The 20,715-nt window shown below is 45.5% G+C and overlaps 1 protein-coding gene across 1 annotated transcript in view; it reads right to left on the minus strand.

Annotated features, from left to right (window-relative positions):
* Nucleotides 1-20,715, minus strand: part of WDR72 (WD repeat domain 72) — a 1,209,089-nt gene that overhangs the window by 1,080,951 nt on the left and 107,423 nt on the right. Inside the window, exon 2 of the mRNA XM_078684855.1 lies at nt 5,098-5,262. Within this exon, the coding sequence (XP_078540981.1) occupies nt 5,098-5,250 (153 nt within the window). The 5' untranslated portion in view covers nt 5,251-5,262. The remainder of the gene's footprint in view (nt 1-5,097; nt 5,263-20,715) is intronic.

Consider the following 20,715-nt stretch of genomic DNA (forward strand, 5'->3'; position numbering starts at 1 on the left):
ATCAAACTCAGCAGGCTTTATTGCGGGCAAGATCAAATACCGTAACAGCATCAGTCCTCCAGGAACAGCATACTCACAGCCAGGGGCAAGGGATTGTACTTAGCAACAGGTTCCATCCTCTCATGATTGCCTCTACTTTAGACACTAACGATTGACAATTACCCACTGTTTCATCGAGTCGGGATGTCTCTACCGTAGCTAGCTATCGCTATGTTACAGCAGTGAGTTGGAACATTGCTGGGCTAAGAAAGAAAGTCACTGATGCAAGATGGTTAAATCTTGTAACACAACACGATATCCTGGGTTTCCAGGAAACATGGGACACCAGTGATGATTTTTTCTTAGATGGGTACCGTAGCTTTTCAGTCAAAGCTACTCCGGGGGAGGGTGGCAGGCACAAGGGTGGTCTGCATATACTCTTCTCTATAAACCTGGTGGGTACTACACGGAAAATTGTTCACACATCGGAAAACATCTTAGGTATAGAGTGAGTTAGGCCAAACTCCCCGTTAATCCTGATAATTAATTTTTATAATGCACCCGATAGGGATAGAAACTGTTCACACTTGAGTTCCCTATCTTCCTTTTTAATAACATATAAGTCACAGCAACCTGCTTTATTCGAAACCCTGTTATTGGGAGATTTTAATGTCCACCCATGTAGCTGGGGATGCCAGGAAAATGAGCAATTGGGACCTCCGGGAGCAGTCAGCACTCACTTTGAGCATACTTCACAGGGGGCGGAATTGGAAAACCTACTAGCCAACCAAAATATGTACGAGGCACAAGGGTCTTGGGGGGATGTGAGAACGCCGACCTTTATTGGTAGGGATGCTAACACTGTTATTGATTATATCTTTATTTCACCGGGGTTAATCGATACAGTGGTATCCTATGAAGTAAGTTCTTCCCCATTTAGTGATCACAACCCAGTGGTCTTGTTCCTGAACGTGGGTCGCAACATCGTCACCCAGGTTGAGCGTCTGGGGGGCCGTGGTGATACCCTTGTTCCCAAGGAGCAGGGCCGTAGACTGAATTGGGCAAAGGTTGTGCCAGATACCTTTATGGATAACCTCGTACTGAACTCACAAGATGATATGACAATCTGTATGGATAGCACATCCGAAGATATTGCCATTATCAGCTCTTTTTCCACCATATGTTCTAAGATCAACAAGGATTTAACAAGCACTAAGCAAGTAGACTCCTCCACCCCAAGATGGTTTGACAGGGAGTGCTCAAAGACACACAATGACTTACTTCATGCCCTGAAACAGCAGCCAAGAAACAGGGTTTTGGTGGCAGGGCTTAGGAAAGAATATAGACAGGCCATCGAGTCTCGTAAAAAGTCAATAAAAAGTGAGGCTTGGGACAGCCTAACAACGGCTAATGTTCTGAAGGACAGTTCTAAATTCTGGATGGTTATAAACCATTCCTATTTTGCTGCATCAACTAACACTGTTATGGACTGTGTGATTCCCGAGGATCTTTGGGTTGATCACTTTAGTAAAATTTATAACAGTGATCTGATTCCAGCACCCGATAGATCCCAACAGCCTCTGACAGAAGCATCCCCCCTTGTCTTTACTGAATTAGAGGTCAGCAGGGCTATTGACGAGATGACCAAGCACAAGGCCCCGGGACCCGACGGCGTCCCGGCAGACCTATACAGCTCAAGATCACCCCGTGGGCTAAAATACTCACCAATGTTTTTAATGCAACGGTCACAGCAGAGTTTCCTAAATCTTGGTCAACCTCAACCATTGTCCCAATATACAAGAAGGGTTCAAGAAGCGATCCGGCCTGCTATAGGCCGATTTCGCTAATCGACTCTGCCGTTAAGATTCTTGGCAGAGTCATTTTACGCAGACTGGGCAACATTACCAAAGAGAAAGGGGTCCTCTCTGATCTCCAGTATGGCTTCCGTGAGAAACGAGGTACAATTGACCAGTGTCTGAACCTTCATATGCTGGTCAGTAAGTACACCATGGCGAAGGAGGGCCACTTATATCTGGCCTTTATGGACCTCTCCTCGGCCTTTGACTTGGTCAATAGGGCCAAGTTATGGGCTATATTGGCTGGCATTTGGGTTTGATCCTCCCCTGGTAGACTTTTTGGCCGCACTCCACGAAGATCTATCAGCCTCCATTAGAATCACCCGAGAAGGAAACTCCAGAAGAGGTGTGAGGCAGGGCTGTATTTTAGCCCCGCTCTTGTTCACTCTCTATATCAACTCCCTGGATAAAGCCTTGGAGGGGTCCACACTTGATATCCCGTATGTGGGGGGTTGCGCAGTCCCTGTTTTATTATATGCGGACGACGCGGTCCTCCTAGCTCGCACGGGCGTGGGGTTACAAAGGCTTCTGGACGCGTTTGGTGACTTTATGTCAAAGTTAGACCTTTTGATCAACAACAAAAAAATCACATGTTATGGTGGCTGGGAGGCGGCTAAGGCCAAAAAAGCTAAAATCCTTTACCTGCTGCGGGGAGAGGGTATCTAGGGTGCAAGTCTTCACATACCTGGGTGTGATTTTTGAGGAGAAGGGTTCGTGGAAACCACAGGTGTCTGCTAAATCACTAGCTGTAATTAGATCAACCTCAGCTTTGTTGAGTTTCGCAAAGCGACTTGGCTCACGACCAATGGAGGCATTACTGAAAGTCTACAAAACTAAATGCCTATCCATAGCCACTTTAGGTGCACCGCTGTGGGGCTACTCCTCAACTGGTGAATTGCAGATTGTGGAAAACCAGTTCCTTAGATCTCTACTAAGTGTTCCACAATCGACACCAGTTTTTTCACTACACTCCGGGTTAGGTTTAGGTTTAGGATACATTACTGACCTGCTTCTTTTGGCACCATTGGTATGTTGGTATGTTGGGCCAAAACCTGGCTGAACAAGGACATTACACTTAACCATACCATTCTTAGGGACTGCATGGCTCTGGATAACGCTTCAAAAATATCGTGGCTGGCTTACGTAAAAGGCGCACTGGGTAGTCTTGGCAGGCCCAACCTTTTCAGCCACCCAAACACAATCTGTAGGGGGGACGTGAAATGGATTAAGGATAACTTCCTGAGGAGGGCATTGCAAACGCGGGAGAGCGAGGAACTGATTAAACCTAGAGCCAGAGCCAACTTCCTCCTCCTGACTACGCCCTCAATTGAACCTTATCTAAAAATTGTAAGCCGCCCATACCACCGACATTTGCTTATTAGATTTAGGTTCAACATCATACAGTACTCCTTAGGTGACTTCCCCGTAGAAGTCAATCCCATGCAGCTGCGATAACTTTTCTGAGCAGTCCCTCATGCATTTTGTAATGTTTTGTGATCATTTCAAGAAGTGCAGAATGCAGTTTTTGGCCCCCATTTTAAGGGAAGCAGGTTTTGTACAAGTACGCCCAGCCCTTCTTTACTTACAGCTACTAGGTAGCCCTAGGACAGTCTTCGGGGTTGCTAGCTTTCTGGTCACAGCGATGCGTATGAAGGCCAGGAAGCTATCCCCGAGGTACTTGGAAGGGTGACCTCACTATACTGTAGATTCTGTTAATGCTTTTAAGTAAATTATTCTCCTCTATATTACATTGTGATTGAATTGTTTTTGTACCAATTTTTTAACTACTTGAATGCACTAGATACTGCTACCGGACTTGACTTTTTAATGTTTTTAATCACATGAACTATGCGACATGTCAAATTTTTAAAATATGTATTGTCTTGTTGCTTTTATGATTTTAACTAATCGAATAAAGCTTGCTTTTGACTTTGACAGCTAAGCATGTGCTTCTTAATTATACATATTCACACAACCGATGCCGAAGTCATAAAAGTTTTGGGGGAAACCTATTGTGTCTTTTTTTATACATTTTTTTCATCCAGCAAATGTTCAAAGATTTTGGAAAGGTCACCTCACCCAAAACTTATCGTGGCATGCTTCATCATAAGATCTAGCCACACAAATGTAGGTGGGTACCACCAGCCGCGGCCCATGCAGGTAAGAGGTTGGTGAAGCGGTGGGGGGGAATGATTTCGTCAGACGACGACGGAAAAATAATTATTTAATTAATTTCCCCCCTGGTCGTCTGTCAAATACCCCCCAACCCGGCCGTACCGCTCTTAACTGAACGGCCCGCTCTGCCTACAACTCTGGTGGACTCAAACAGCAGGTTTTTACTGGAGGCAGCAATAGCGATAAGAAAACAATCTTTTGTCTTTGGCCTATTTTTTCTGTAAAGACCCTCCGATGCAAGTCCCCAAATTTTAACTGAGAGTGCGATATAAACTCATGTCCCCTTATTACTGAAAATGTGTAATTCCTTTATAAACAGAGCAACGTGTGTCTGCTGTATATTCATGTGCTCTGATGCCAAGACTCTGCCCGTTGGTGTCATTCAAATGAGGTTTTAAAAATGCACAAATCGGGGATTTGTAGACTTATAAGGCTGCTTGAATTGCTGCTGTTAAATTGCAGGACCAGTTGTTCTGAAAACGTTGTATAAGAATGAAAGGTGGCACAGTGCACATTAATAGTACCCCCGACGTTCAAGTGCGTCATCATCCCTCAATGGCCACGTCACAGTACATGCTCTTTGTAATATCATGTAAACAATGCATCTGCACCACTCTATCCAGTTCTAGATCGAGGGACATGTTCGGAGCTTTACTCCTTCCTGCGTTTTTTTGGTTCTTGTGCAAAAAGCGTAATTGCTAACCCATGGAACCCATCTGTATTTACTGTGGCTATGATTCTATCACACAGATGCAGGTCTGCTTTGTTAACACATGATCACATGATCTAGTTTGCCATCAATTATACTATCCCTTTTAGTTAACAGTGTACCACCTTCAACTAGTTGAATTTTGCACTAAACCGTTCATTTGAATAATGGCTATGCGGCTTTCTACGAATCAATTATCACACTAAATGTCCAGATATATTTTAAAATAATAAACGAGTAAAAACACATTAGGGAATTGGCAAGTCCTCTATGTCTGTGTACGGAAACTTCACTTTCTTCCTGCTGGTACACTTGTAAAACTGAGAACTGAGCATGGCTGTCTCAATAACATTAGTAAAATGAGTTTGATTTACAAACCTTAAACTCTGATGAGACGTTCCAAAGACATATTTGTCCCTCGAGGCTTCCCGTCACGACAGTTTGTTGATCATCTGTAAACATGATGGCAGTGATGTTATGAGAAGGAGCCTTTTCCCCCCACAGTGCTACTGCTTGTAAAGATATCTTCATAATGAGCAGAACCTAAAGCACAAAACACCGCCATTATTGGTAAGGATGATAAACTATCGCTTTAAGCATTACTGCGAACATGCAAGGACTATAACGCTATGCATCACCAATTAAGAAAAAGCAACCTTTTGCTCAATCTCTAAAAACATAACAACGTAATCATTGAAGTAAAATGCCAACAGCCATGTAACAGGAGAGAAACATGTCACACTAAAACTACCGTTATTAAACGAGGACAGGGAGAAAATAAAACTGACAGGCAAACAACTGCACTCACCATGCAAACGATGACAACAGGCAAATTAACAGCTTTTATAGACTGGAAATGTAATCAGCAGCCAGATAAAATTGATCCACTTCCAACAGACTTCATGAATAAACTAAATTGATTTTATGAGACGAAGAGCTGTTTGAGCCAAACTAGTTCATGCCAGACCTCAAAACACCACGATACACGAACAGTTCCAACTCATTAAAATCGTGTATTTTTGCAAAAGTGAAAACTAAACCTTATTTTCTATTATGGGAAATACACAGTAGCGCTAACTAATAGCAGATAACAATTAGTAACTTACATATATGTATGTAAAAGAACGTTGAACTTTGCCTACATTTAATTATTTTATCTTCATTGTATTTATTTGAACTATTAGCATGATTGTAAGACTGCATGCAGCAATAAATAACTTAATGTGACATAGAATTCTCATTTCCACATTACATTTAACAAAAACAAATTAGACCCTCGACTCGAACCATGGGATTGCTCCTTTCATATAACAATACCATTCACTCAAAACAATAGTCCATCTTTGTACATGCTTCCGGATGTTGTTGCAATTTCGAACATCTCAGCCCCAGGAGTGCCGTTCACTGTCAGGGCAAATGTCGAATGTTATGTCCTGTTGGGGCCAGTCAGGAACCCAGACTTCAAATAGGGAGTTTCAACTAAGGTGTGGTAGCATATTACACTCTGTGCAGTGTTCTTTATTTTGATTGGAAAGTGCGAGGAGGCATGATTCACAATAGGCAAAGCTTCGAGTGGTTCATTTTGCCCTAACCCTTCCCCAACAACAGTAAACAAGCATTGGCATAGCCAATAGTTCTTCCCTTTTGGACTTTTATAAGTGTTTAGCCAGAGTATGCCTTTCCCACGTAGAGTCGTCACTGTAGAAACACAGCAGCTCAAAACGCCTGGTCAAAAACAAACGGGCCTCAGTGAAGATATTTTTGCAGACTGTTTATGATGGGGGCAGCTACCGTACTTAAAGTGAAAGTGCGCCCCAGATCCTTAACAGGAAGCCTAATAGCAGCTGAACTCCTAAATAGAGAGTTTTCCCAGAACTGCTCTGTTGAGCAGCTTGTGCTTGCGTGGGGAGAGGCATCTCTGTAGGTGTCCATCACAGGGTCATTTTGAGTAAGATGAAAAATGAAAAATTTACTTTTAGGGAGCGGGACAGGGAATGGACGGCGCCCGGAAGAAAGGTAGAAATGTATCGACGACGACGTTCAGCATGAGGGTTAACGCACACCTCTCTGTGTGTCATCTGCGGTTTGGGAGGTACAAAGAACAGGTCATTTCAACAACAATGTATACATCCCTGAACAACTGAATAAAATTAATTGATTTAACCCTTCCCCTCTGCCCCCTACAGCCATTGAGCTCATTCCGAGTGCTTATTAATGTGAGAGTCCAGAAATAGCAACTTCTGTGGTTCAAATGTGGTGCACTGGCAGAAGTAAACCCATGCCGCGTTACTGCAATATCCAGAGTCGGCCGGTCAGTATAAAGAGCTTTAGAGAGCTGCATGCAAATCACAGTAGTATTGGAACGGTACGGGTGATGTATCAGTTTGTGGACTGAGGTGCCTCAGCAAAGCTGTGTATTCGGGCCCGAGGCTGGGTCACAAGTCCTCGGGGGTCAGGGAAGTGAGTGGTTAATTGTGGAGCGAGCATGGAATGCCTTCGCCCAAAGACCAGCCCCCTCCTCAAACAATGACCCTCTTCGCAACTAGCCTCCTCCCAGGGTGAGGTGAGCGTTCTCCGGAGCACCGGTGAACAACTCTACAAAGGAAATCAGAAGGGACAAATAAATCGGAAGGGAAACATATCGGAGCAATGTACAAATGAAATCGGTGTCTGCCATACTGTGGAAAGTAAATTGGAAAGGAAAAATATCGGAGAAATGTAATTTAAAACAAATAACATAGGCGCGGTTGTAAAAAGTGTCCTGTTACCTTGCAATCAGGAAATCCAATGCAGCACTAGACTATAATTCACACTGGGCAGGCAGCAATGTGTCTGGGAGCCCTGGCACGAGTTACAAGAATCAAAGAATGTAGAATTATTTGTTCACTTGGTCTCTAAGATTCCCAGTAGACCTTCTGATGAGGAATGCACAGCTTTGCAAAAGAGGCTTGGACACAACCCCTTCGGAAACAAGCCGATCGTCAAGCACGAGAAGAGATACTTATCAGCAACAGCTGCTCTGGTTTTCGCATCCTGTTTGATGGGGGTCGCATTGCTTGTGAACAGCGACGAACAAAAACAAGTGACTAGAAAACGAACCTATGTAGCATAATATTATAGGCCATTATATCAAAACAGAGGCTTTTAGACCCACGTGCAACCAGAGCCCAAGCATTTGAAAGTCCTCACCTAGTGGCCATGGACATGAAATACAGCCTTGCCCAAGATTACGCGCTTGAGAGAGAAGTATGCTCATTTTCATGCACTGCACTTGTGCTTGTGGTGCGCCCCTACTCACTCCCGCAAGGTGGATGCCGCCACAAGCACGAGTGTGTGCTTGAAAATGAGCAGAGCGAAGGCTAAAGGCCCTCCTATGTAACGCATGCGCACTGCGTAGGCGAGACCTAAAAATGGAGCAATATAGTTAACATATCTGCATATATGCTTTATTCAATGCTTTTTTTTCTAGAGTAGCAGTTATAATTAAAGGTATTTAATCATAAGCAGAGCACTAAATCCATACAGTGGCACAGAATTACAGTAACTATGCCTCATGAATATTTCCCCTAGTCAGGGCCGGCTCAAGGGCAGTGTGACTGGTGCCACCGCACTGGACGCTGGCTTCAGGTAGGAGCGCTGTGTTTGCAAGTATATTATGTCTTTAAAGCACCTGCTACTGCTTCCTTGCCTCCAGCAACGTTCAGGAAAGAATACAAATGTCTAGCTAACTCTGGTGATTAATCCTAATATAGTATAGTCAGCTATGAACAGTCATCAAAAAGCTGCAAGGTATAGATTGGAGCTATACAAGTTGTTCCCCGTCTTTCATTATCCTAAAGTTGCAAAAAAGGTGCATTTGTGTAGAAATCAATTCTTATTAAAAAAAGAGATCCCCCGACCATGCTGTTACGTTTTAAATTCTGAGTTTGCGCTTCTCTAGACTAAGCACTCAAACTATACTGCCTACCAGTATGGATGACATGCAACTCCTACACCTCATAGTCCTGCGTCTTATGCAACAATTCCTATACACTGATTTACACACATACGATTGATTGTCTCGATCTAATGTGTGTGTGTGTGATGTAAAGTGCTCGGACAGCCTACGCTGGTATGAGTGGCAGTCTAAAAACGAATTAAATGCAACTGAGAGCGAGTTATTATGAAGACTTGAGGGGCACAGTTAAAGGGTGGTAGTCAGGGAATTCTTGGAGGAGGTGGTCATTGGGGGGCGCCAACAAATGTTTTTGCACCGTGCGCCATCGGCACTTACGCCAGCCTTGCCCCTAGTTGTTTTCTTTTGTAAAGTAATTCTATAACATGTAAGAAGCACCATACCCACTTTTTAGGGCGAGGCCTCCGCCCACGTAAGTGGGAGGAGTTTCGAGATCCTAATGTTAAAGAAGAGAAAAAAAAAGTATCTCCTAGGGCTTTGGCGAGACAAATTCCACACATTCCTTAGTGTGTTCTGTCATCTGGCCAGTGATTCGTCTTCGTTGTGGTGTCGTTTTAATAGGCTTGAAGTGATAGGGTAAATGTAGTTTTCCTCCGCCATGTTGGGCATTTTTCGTTCGTGTGCGCGCAAAGAAGTACATTAATTATAATTAGGAGCTGTCAGGGTGCCTCCGTAAGTGAATCCAGATGGCCGGGCGCGTTCACCATTCAGCAGCGCTCAGCACGCAGCTGCTGCATGCCAGGCCGGGAAAGGGCTTCATTAGCCTCACTCATCCGGCGCTGAGACAGGCCCCCTCCCTCATCTGTATCGGCGAAACAGGACAGATGCAATAAAGAGTGCCTAGGAGCTGGCTAGATGCACCATGGAGCGCTTCGAATTGGGTAAAAGATGCCCGTTTCAAAGCAGCCACATGCAACTTAACATACTTACAAGCGGGCGTGTGTGTTAGAAACCAACTAATGTTAAACCATGTGTCCGCTATCACTCACTCTCTTCTCTCCACTGGCACTGCCCATAGAACGTGAAGCAGTCCTGTTGAGATGTGCTGGCACTGCCCATAGAACATGAATCAGCCGTGTTGAGATGTGCTGACACAGCCCAAAGAAATCAGCACAGCCATGTCGAAAAGTGTTGGCACTGCCCCCGGAAAGTGAAACAGTCCTGTTATGAAGTGCTTTCACTGTCCAATTAAGGTGGAGAAACCCTGGTGACAAGTGATGACAGGCACTACCTACAGAATATAGTACATTCCGGCTTTGAAGGCCCTTATCTAGCACCCTGCGCTGTTGGATTTAGATCACAGGGCGGGAGCGCACATTGCATGTTCCAAGTTGCACGGGGCACGAGCGCACACTGCAACAGTTCATGGTGCATGAATGTGGGATGCATGAGTGCAGGCTCCAGTGGGCATTGTGTATTAAATAGTTTGTCTGGGCAGGGTGCATGAGCGCCTAGTGAACGGAACATGGTGCTGAGTGCTCTTACGGTGTGAGGTATGGCGCATCCGCAGCATACGTGAATCTCTGTCTGACTCTGACACCAATCAGACATGCACCTGTGTCGAATGACGTTGACTAAGCTTGGAACATGTTCTGCCAATCAGAACTGAGGCCCCTCCTGGGGGACCAACGGTCAGATTTGGAACCTGCTGTGGATGAGGACGCGAGGTATACAGTGGGTGCAAGGGCGACATGGGCTCTAGCTCGTACCCACCGCTTCACTGGTTGAGAAGTAAAAAAATATAAAAGTGGGGTAGATGGCCTCGCAGTCGCACACCTGTGCTCCTGCGCCACTACCCCTGCTGCACCAATGGGAAGTACAACCACGAGGCAAGGAATCGATATCGACAGTTCACAGAATGTGAGTCGGGTGAAATTTATGACGGGGCTTGGGACACGTGCAGGATAACGCGTTCCTTGGATCAAATGGCGCACGACGTGTTCACAGCGGGCACCGATACCCACTAGGGGAACCGCCATCAACCGGGACGTGGGATGGGTGTAGTGAATAATACCACAATCCCAGCCAGAGGGCATCTTAGGGGTGGACGCTCTGGGCTATTTACTGTTGGTGACGGCTGGCGAACCAGTACTGCGCAAGGATGTAGCTATGATGGTGCAACAGGCGCAGTGCACCGGTGCCCAGGGTTGGACAGGGGCCCTCTGCATCCAATCATATTTGATTAGCATCCAACAGGGGTCAAGGGGTCCATTTTATTTGCTTGCATTAGGGCCAATAGCGTTCCCGGGACCGTGCTGAGGCAGTTTAAAGGAAAAAAAAGAACGTTTCTTTTCACTGGAGGGCCCCTGTAATCGGACTAGCAGATGGCACCCACCAGAGAAGTGTCAGCGTTCACTGGGTAACAATTCAATTTCGAGATGATCCAGTTTGCAACTTTTACTAATTATAACTAGCATGGTAGACAAAGTGTAAAGTGAGTGTTAACACGCATTACGTCATTTGTACAGAATAGAAACATATATGCGAGTTGCTAAAAGTGAGCTATAGTATATGTATTTTTCAAAAAATGTGGTTTTGATTGAAGTGCCGGAACTACATTCTCTCTCTTTGCACGGGCTCGCGGACATAACGATTGGTACTTGTAGCACTTTATAAAAGGGTCTTCGAGGACATATCTGTTGAGACTGCAACAATATACAAGATCAGACACTCGCAGTCTTTAGGAGAACCATTAGCAATTCTGAACGCGCTGCTAAGTATATTCGAAACCCTAAGCGAGGGTGAGAATAAACATGTCTATTTTTAAGTTTGTGCAAGATCTTTCCATTTTGTCTCACTTCTTTCAAACCTTCTACCTGACGCGTAAAGCCCGTTTTGTTTGGGAAATGGGATTTGTTTCTGGGCATACTTTCCGTGCGAACCAGTGACACGCGCGCGACTGGTGACGTCAGTGAAAGGATTCTTCTTCCCGGCTAGAGCTGGAAAAAGAATAATTTTTCAGATTGTAAGTTTTCGCTCTGCTTATTTTTGACACACACAGATATATAAAACTGGCTGTTTTAAATGCCTGTGTATAGATATATAGTTTATCCGTCTATCAAATAGATAGATAAATAGATAGATAGATAGATAGATAGATAGATAGATAGATAGATAGATAGATAGATAGATAGATATGGAAAGTCGTCATTAATTACTTGTAGACTTATTAAACATCGTCGAAATAATCAGGAAATCAAATAGGCCCTTTTGTGAAATTTAACAATAATTTCAGTCACTTTCACACGTCTGTGTTTTGTTCTATACCCCAGTACTCTGGGTTTTCTAAAGTACCCAGAAACAAGTACATTATTGCTGTTGGATGCACAATTGCTTTACAATCAGATTGCTGACTTGCACTTGAGCACTCTATTCTCATGATGGTATAATAATAGGACTTATTTACAGCATTGGCAGTGGTATTCATTTTTTCGACCTCAGAAGTATGAGCAGTTGAGTGGACCCACCAACATCCAACTTGATGACTTTCTATGATAAAGCTTTGTTGCCCCCTTCATGACACAGGAGCAGCTTTTTCAGTGATGTTTTGATAGGGCTATATTTCATGGGCTACTCTGCTTCTGGTTATGACATATAGGAGAGGAGCAGGGACGTTAGACTCATTCTAATCACTTTTCCCCTGATTTCCCAGGCTAAAATTGCCAAATTCCACACAGGAAAGGATTTCCTTGAAACGATTAAAAGCAGAAAAGCTCTAATGTTCAGAGTAGGAGAAGCCATGGCGTGAACTTCCACAGTTGACCACAGATTAGTGTACTTGTGAAAAGCAGGGCTGTGCGAATTTTTATTAAGTGACCATAGTCCCGCGTAAACCAAAATTATTGGCCTGCAAGTAGCTTGCAGAGTTTCCTGCAGAAATATATTTTTCACAAAAACTGGCAACATTTTCTTGCGAGTGCCAATAGTTCAGCACAAGTGTTAAAATGGGTACGCCAGATTCACAGGAATTATTGTCAAAAAAGTTTGGGGCACGTTTATAAAAAAATCAACCAGCGCAGCAAGCTAACTTGTGCACTGTGTCACAGGAAAAGGGCACACATGCACCGTATTTAAATGATACGGCACATTCATGTCTGTTTCCTGTGCTTGTGCACAATGTGCTGCCTGTCAAGCTAGTCAAAAACTAGTAAGGGAGGTGGTCATATCGTTTATTTTTTATTTCTTATTCATTTTAGACAGGTTCATTTAGGGATAGGTAAGGAATGTTAAGTGATTGAGCACCAACGACAAACACATTGCGAGAGTGACAGCAGTGTGAGAGTGACAGCAGAGTGAGTGTGACAGCAGAGTGAGTGTGACAGCAGAGTGAGAGTGACAGCAGAGTGAGAGTGACAGCAGAGTGAGAGTGAGTGAAAGTGACAGCAGAGTGAGAGTGAGAGTGACAGCAGAGTGAGAGTGAGTGAGAGTGACAGCAGAGTGAGAGTGAGCGTGAGAGTGACAGCAGGACAGCAGGGTGAGAGTGACAGCAGGGTGAGAGTGAGACAGCAGAGTGAGAGTGAGAGCAGAGTGAGAGTGACAGCAGAGTGAGTGACAGCAGAGTGAGTGACAGCAGAGTGAGAGTGAGAGTGACAGCAGAGTGAGAGTGAGTGAGAGTGACAGCAGAGTGAGAGTGACAGCAGAGTGAGAGTGAGAGTGACAGCAGGGTGAGAGTGAGGCAGCAGAGTGAGACAGGAGAGTGAGAGCAGAGTGAGAGTGAGAGCAGAGTGAGAGTGACAGCAGAGTGAGTGACAGCAGAGTGAGTGACAGCAGAGTGAGTGACAGCAGAGTGAGAGTGACAGCAGAGTGAGAGTGACAGCAGAGTGAGAGTGACAGCATGAGAGACAGCAGAGTGAGAGTGACAGCAGAGTGAGAGTAGAGTGAGTGAGACAGCAGGGTGAGAGACAGCAGAGAGAGTGACAGCAGAGAGAGTGACAGCAGAGTGAGAGTGACAGCAGAATGAGAGTGACAGCAGAGTGAGAGAAACTCAGCAGTGTGAGAGAGACTCAGCAGTGTGAGTGTTCCAGAGAGAGCAGGGTATACTTGTGCGCTTACACGGTGCACTGACACACAGGAGCTAAAACAAAGAACAGCTGAACACGTGTCTTGGGAGCTTCATGGAGGCAGCCGGCCCTCTGTGAGGGGAGCAGCAAGGAGGGGACGCTCCAACCAATCAAACGCAACTACTCACAACCTACTGTACAATTACAACACAGGCCAATGGGCAGAGCTTGGTCTTTTCGCATTACGTAGGGTGAGCAGTGTGTGAGTGTGTAGGGTGAGCAGTGTGTGAGTGTGCAGGGTGAGCAGTGTGTGAGCATGCAGGGTGAGCAGTGTGTGAGCATGCAGGGTGAACAGCGTGTGAGCATGCAGGGTGAGCAGCGTGTGAGCATGCAGGGTGAGCAGTGTGTGAGTGTGTAGGGTGAGCAGTGTGTGAGTGTGCAGGGTGAACATTGTGTGAGTGTGTAGGGTGAGCAGTGTGTGAGTGTGTAGGGTGAGCAGTGTGTGAGTGTGCAGGGTGAGCAGTGTGAGAGTGTGTAGGGTGAGCAGTGTGTCTGTGTGTAGGCTGCGCAGTGTTTGTGTGTGTAGGGTGTGCAGTGTGTGAGTGAGCAGGGTGAACATTGTGTGAGTGTGCAGGGTGAACAGTGTGTGAGTGTGTAGGGTGAGCAGTGTGTCAGTGTGCAGGGTAAACATTCTGTGAGTGTGTAGGGTGAGCAGTGTGTGAGTGTGTAGGGGCAGTGTGTGAGTGTACAGGGTACGAAAACTCGAACTAAGTCCACTACACACACACACATAACATTACACACATAAGACTACACACATAAGACCACACACACACCACACACACACACCACACACACAACACCACACACACACACACACACACAACACCACACACACACACACCACCATACACACTCACCACCACACACTCACCACCACACACTCACCACCACACACTCACCACCACACACTCACCACCACACACGCAACTACACCCGCAACCACACAACCACACCGTCAGTGCACGCTTTCACCGGGCATAAACACCACCAGCCGTCAGTACACGCTTTCACCGGGCACAAACACCACCAGCCGTCAGTGCAGGCTTCCACCAGGCACACACCACCAGCCGGCAGTGCACGCTTCCACCAGGCACACACACCACCGGCCATCAGTGCACAATTTCTACAGGCACACACACCACGAGCCATCAGTGCACACATCATTTGTTAACGCATCCACAATTAACTATTGTAGCAATTACAGTATGGTGCACTTTACTTTTAAACATATTCATCTAAAGCACAGCATGCCAACATTGCTACAATTCCAATCCAACCCACATAATTCCACAACACACCACATGCATACACTCCATAACGCATGGCTAAAAGACATTACCATTTACAATGCCATTAGATCTAACTCAAATAAATCCGAGACCTATTGCATTTCCAATGCTTGTTTTACTGGGGGCCGGTATTGCAGAACTGCTGCGAAAACGGCCTCCACGGCCACAAAAACGGACCACACCCCTCTGGCCCACCTGTAAATGCCCGTTCACGTTACAGCCAGTTGAGCCCTGCAAGGGGCGGGTTGGGGGGTGGGGGGGTTTATACGGGGAGACAACTCTCTTAAGAGTCACAAGGTTCCTCAATGTCATTTTATTATGCTGCACAAATGTAAACGATTTACTCCTGGTTTTTATTTAAACCAGTACACATGAAAACAAGCTATGGCACAAACAAGGTGTAGATTTGCAGAGTGTACAATGCTATTCATTACCATTGTTGAGGGAGGGGAAGCATGACTCATCAGAATTGCATGACTCATTTGAGGCGCTGTGGGTGAAGGTGACAAAACGCGCTCAGGGTTCTCTTTTACGTCATACACACATGATTATAGTTGTCAGAATGCATACCCAAAACAGGAACAGCACAGCCAATTACAAATGAATAAAAACAGTGCAAAGTATAATAAACAGTTGATATTGCGATCCCTTAAGTTGAAATTGGAACCATCATCGGGTCTCAAAATCACACAACAAAAATAGAGGAACCCATCTTATTTTTTATTTTTATTTTTGAGGTTTTATATAGCACGAACCAGACTCTTGCGAGTATCAGAGCGCTTTACATGACAAGTAGAAATATATACAGAATATAACACGCTATAGTGAATCACGTAATAAGGAAGTGCTAGAAAATTCAAAAACAGTAAAAAGGCAGTGCGATGCTAGTGTAAAATGGCAAATATAAACAAAGGACGCATATAAGTGAAAAACAAGTAATAAAGTACAGAGGATAGATAGAGTTCATGTGGATTGAGCCATGAGGATAGCTTTGACTTCTCTTTTGAAGGAGGCCGAGGAAGGGTTCATTCTGGTTTCACTGGGCAGCGCATTCCATATCCTTGGAGCCATACCGGAGAAGGACCGGTTATACGTTTTTTTCTTGGCAAATCATTGCGGTTGTAGGAGAAGAGTCTTGGCACTCCTGGAAGCTCTGCTGCCCGCTGAGAGCACCAGTTTCTGAGCTAGATAAAGTGGAGTGTTGTGGTAGAGAGCCTTGTGTGTCAGGCAAGCGATTTTTAAATGAATTCTGGCTTCAAACGGTAGCCAGTTGAGGGTTCTCAAGTCCGGGGATATGTGGGCATTTCTCTTAGAGCCTGTGATGAGTCTCGCAGCAGAGTTGACCGTGGCTCTTAGCGGGGCTGTCGATGACCTCGGGAGTCCGCAAAGGGTTACTGCACCGTATTCCAAGCGAGGTATAACTAAGGCTTGAACAGCTTGTTTGAAATCGTATGCGGGTAGATAGGGTTTCAGTTTTCGTAGGGTCCTTAGGTGGAAGTTGGCTCCCTTTGTTGAGGCGCTGATGTGTTTCTGCATGTTGAGGTTCTTGTCCAGCGTAACCCCCAGAGATTTTGCTGAGTCGACCACGAGTGATTGACCATTTAGGGCTGTTAGGTGCTTCATCCAGTCTGTGATAGTTTGAATTTTGTTTGGAGGGGGCGGTTATAAGGAATTCAGTTTTGAAGGAGTTAAGTTTCAGGTGGTTTTCGGCCAGCCAGATTTGGGTTTTTTGTAATGTGGAGTTGAGTGATTTGATGTCTTCCAGAGAGAGAATTTTGATGTAGATTTGGGTATCGTCAGCGTACATGTGGAATTGGATTTTGGAGAGGCTGAGAAGATCAGTGAGGGGTTCCATGAAAAGGTTGAAAAGGGTGGGGGAGAGGGAGGAGCCTTGAGGAACGCCCAGAGTGACAGACGATGGGAAGGACAAGGATTGGTTGACCTTGAATCTTTGGGATCTGTTTTGGAGAAAGGAGGCGAACCAGTTAAATACACTTCCAGATAAACCCATTCTGTGTTTCAAGAGATTCAGCAGGTTGTCGTGTTTGACGGTGTCAAAAGCTGATGACAGGTCGAGTAGGATTAACAGACAGGCATCATTTTGGTCGAGGATTTTCAGAGCGTCATCTACTATATGAGTCATGGCTGATTCTGTGCTGTGACCTGCTCTAAAACCAGATTGAAATTGGTTCAGCAGGTTGAAACGATCAATGTGACAGTTCAGTTGTATGTTTTTTTTTCCAGGAGTTTAGCTAACATAGGGATGTTGGAGATCGGGCGATAGTTATTAGGGTCGGTAGGATCCGCTGTGGGTTTCTTTAGGATAGGCGAGACCTGCCCCGTTTTCAAAGTGTCTGGAATGGAACCTTGCAGAAGGGAAGAATGAATGATCTTGGTCCAGAGGGGAAGTAAGAGAGGAGTGAAGTCTTTTAAGTAGTTAGCCGGGAGCGGGTCAGTGAAGTGATTGGATGATTTCAGCGCGTTAAGCGTTTTTAGAATGGCATCTTCATTGTTAGTGTTGAAGTGGGACCATGATGCATTGTTTTTTAGTTTAAAAAGTGGGAGATTATTGCCTGGGGCATCAGCAAGGGACAGTGATGGGCTCTCTTTCAGGTCCGAGATGGATATAAGGTCCTTGAGGAGGTCTGATTTGATGGATTCTGTCTTAGAGGCGAAGAAGGAGGCAAATTCGTCACATGATGGAGTAGCGAGAGGGTTGATGTTAAGGACCTTAGGTAGGCTCTTGGTTTGAGCTTTGATAAGATCGAAAAGTTTTTTGGGGCGGTTCTTGGCTAGGTCTAGTTGAGATCTGAAGAAATCGGTTTTAGATTTTCTGATTTTTCTAAAGTAAGAGTTCCTGGTGGTTCTGAGAAGTTTGAGGAGGTCGGTTGAGGGAGTAGCTCTCCAGCGTCGTTCGATTATTCTGAGAGAGCGTCTGACATCATTTAGCCTCCCATCGTACCATGGTTGGGAATTTATAGAGGAGGTTATCTTCTGTTGTAGTGGGGCAATTTTGTCTAGGAGGTTGTTCATGGAGTGAAAGTAGTGATTAGTCAGCTCCTGAACATCAGCTAGGTCTTCCGGAGGACTAAGAGGGTTTGAGATATCTAGGGCTGTGAGGTCAGATCTTATGTTTTTAAGGTTTCTCTTCCAGATTTTGGATCTCATGGGTTGAGTAGGGAGTCGAGTAATGGTTTCCGAGATTTGGAAAGTAATGATGTGATGGTCAGTCCAGTCGCAAGGGAGTATCGAGTCTAGCTGCGAGGAACCCACTTTGGATATTATTAGGTCGAGAGTTGCACCCTTGTCATGTGTTGGGCTGTTGCATAGTTGGGTAAGGTTGCATAGTTGGGTAAGATTGAGGTCTGAGAGGAAGGCCTTGAGGCTGTTTACCCCTGGGTCGTTGTGGTCGTCCCAGTGAAGGTTGAAATACCCTAAGAACATTTGCTTCGATTTTTGGTTGTCATTTGAAGCTAGAATGTCCATGAAGTGTTCTATGAAAGTGAGGTTATCTCCCAGAGGATGGTAGAAGGCGTGAAGGGAGCAGATTTGTTTGTTGTTGTTGGCAATGTTTAGGCAAAGGTACTCGCAGGATGAAATAGCAGGGGCATTGGAATTGGTCGCAGTTAAGCCAATCTGGTGTATGCAGGCTATCCCACCACCTATCCCGTCAGCTCTGTCAAGTCTGGTTATGTTGTAATTGGGGGGTAGCAAGATGTCCATAATGGGAGTAGAAGTTTCCTTGAGCCAGGTTTCAGTAAGGATCATAATGTCTGGTTTATTTGAGATAAGTAGGTCAGCTATATCGGCTGCATGTGGATGGGAGATGATTGAGGTGGGTTCGGCAGTGATGGGGATTCTGGTGAGGTTATTTTCTACAATGCCTCTGGGAATGAGTCTGGAGGCTCTATGCGTGTTGAGCAAAATGGTAGGTATTCTGTGGTCTGTCGGTGGGCTATCTGGACTGACTAACAGTCCCGCGTTCTGAGGAGGTTGAGGTTGCTTGTAAGATCGGAAGAGGGCCCCTAGGTCTAACTCAGATAAAGGGTTGGACCCCCTGATAGGACGGGAAGTGGCGTTCGGGAGAGGGATAGTGCTCCAGCGTGGAGAGCCGTGGGCTTGGGATATTGTAGGAAGACGAAGGAAGCGTCTATAGATCTTGAGGGAAGGGAGCGGATTGAGTTCTTGTTTAATGCAGGAGGACTTGGTTTGTTGTAAGATAAGGGTGTGAAGGGATTGGATGTCTGATTTGACTTGTTGAAGGGCTGATAGTATCAGGTCAAGTTTGGAGTTGGACGTGATAGTTTCATTATGAGCAGGGTGGACGGAAGGAGTAGACTGAGTAATGACTTCTAAGGATGCTTGAATGTCCAGATTGGGGGTCTGGTCAAGTTTGAAGAGAGGCGTGAGTTTCAATGTTGGGAGGGTGGACAGGGGGAGTAGACTGAGTAGAGGTATCTGTATATATGGAATGTCTACGGCAGTGGGGGTGCCGCGGGAGGAGCTGAGAGTGGAGGGGATGCGGGAGGGTGATAAATGAGGAGAGGGGTGAATGGTTCGGGTGGTGACCATGTTGGGAACCAGAGGGGAGTTAGAGGGGGAGTGAAGCTGATGGGAGGAGATGGAAGAGAAGGGGGAGGTAAGGAGAGAAGGAGATAGATAAAGTGTATGTTGAGGAGGGAGGGTAGAGCTAAGGAGAGAAGGAGGGGGTGAAACTGTATGTTGAGGAGGGGAGGTGAGGTCTGGTATGGGATTCGCGGGGCTGATGGGTAGGAGGGGGGATCTAAGAGAAGAGGAGATGGGGGATGAGGGTGGTGAGTGTGCCGGGTAGGGAGGGACAGTGGGTGGATTGATAGTGTGACTGCGTGAGAGGGTTGAGAGGTGGAGAGGGTAGATGGTAGGATTGCCACTGAGGTCTGGACATGTTGTTGGGGGGGAAGGGGTCTGGGAGTTCAGATTAACTACTGGATCGGGATGGGAGTTGCGGGTATCAGCGTGCGAAGAAGGAGAGGAGGGGCGTGTTAGCGTGACTCGCTCTTTAATGAGTGGGAAAATGTGATCAATCAAGTTGAGATTGTGGTTGTTGGATTGGATTAGGATGATACCATTATGATAGATATTCACGGTGGCAGCAGCGTTGAAGAATAGGGAGAGGAGGATAGATACGGCGAAGCCGTGGGCTGTTTTCTTCATGTTAGAGATCTTAAAGAGAGCAAGAAAGGCTTTTCTCCATTGAGCTCTTCTTTTAGTATAGAATATGATATCGCTCTTAATGAGCCCATTATTCATTGAGAAGTAAGGGTCAGATATAGATAGATTTTAATAGGTTGTGTTTGAAGTCTTTGGCTGCTTTTTTTGAGAGGTGCGTAGGATATGTGATAGAGTAGGTGCATTTGCCGGAGCGCTCCATTGTGTGGATGTCACTGAATCTTTTTAGTAGTCCCTTTTCTATTTAGGAAAGATATGGAGTGGTAGCCCTTTTTTCAGAGATACTTGGTAGCGGCCATATAGGGTGCTCACTGGAGGAGGTGATGAAGTCTTCTTTCTATTATCAGTAGAGCAATGATGCATGGGAGGAAGTCCTATTTCGATTTTAAGAGGTCAGAAGCGGCCATTTTGAGGAGCATAGAGAATCCGGTGAGGAAATAGCCAAAATCTATGTTGTTCCAAGATTGTTGATGCCCAAATA

The sequence above is a fragment of the Lissotriton helveticus genome, chromosome 3_2 (assembly GCF_964261635.1).
Source record: "Lissotriton helveticus chromosome 3_2, aLisHel1.1, whole genome shotgun sequence".
Lineage (NCBI taxonomy): Eukaryota > Metazoa > Chordata > Amphibia > Caudata > Salamandridae > Lissotriton > Lissotriton helveticus.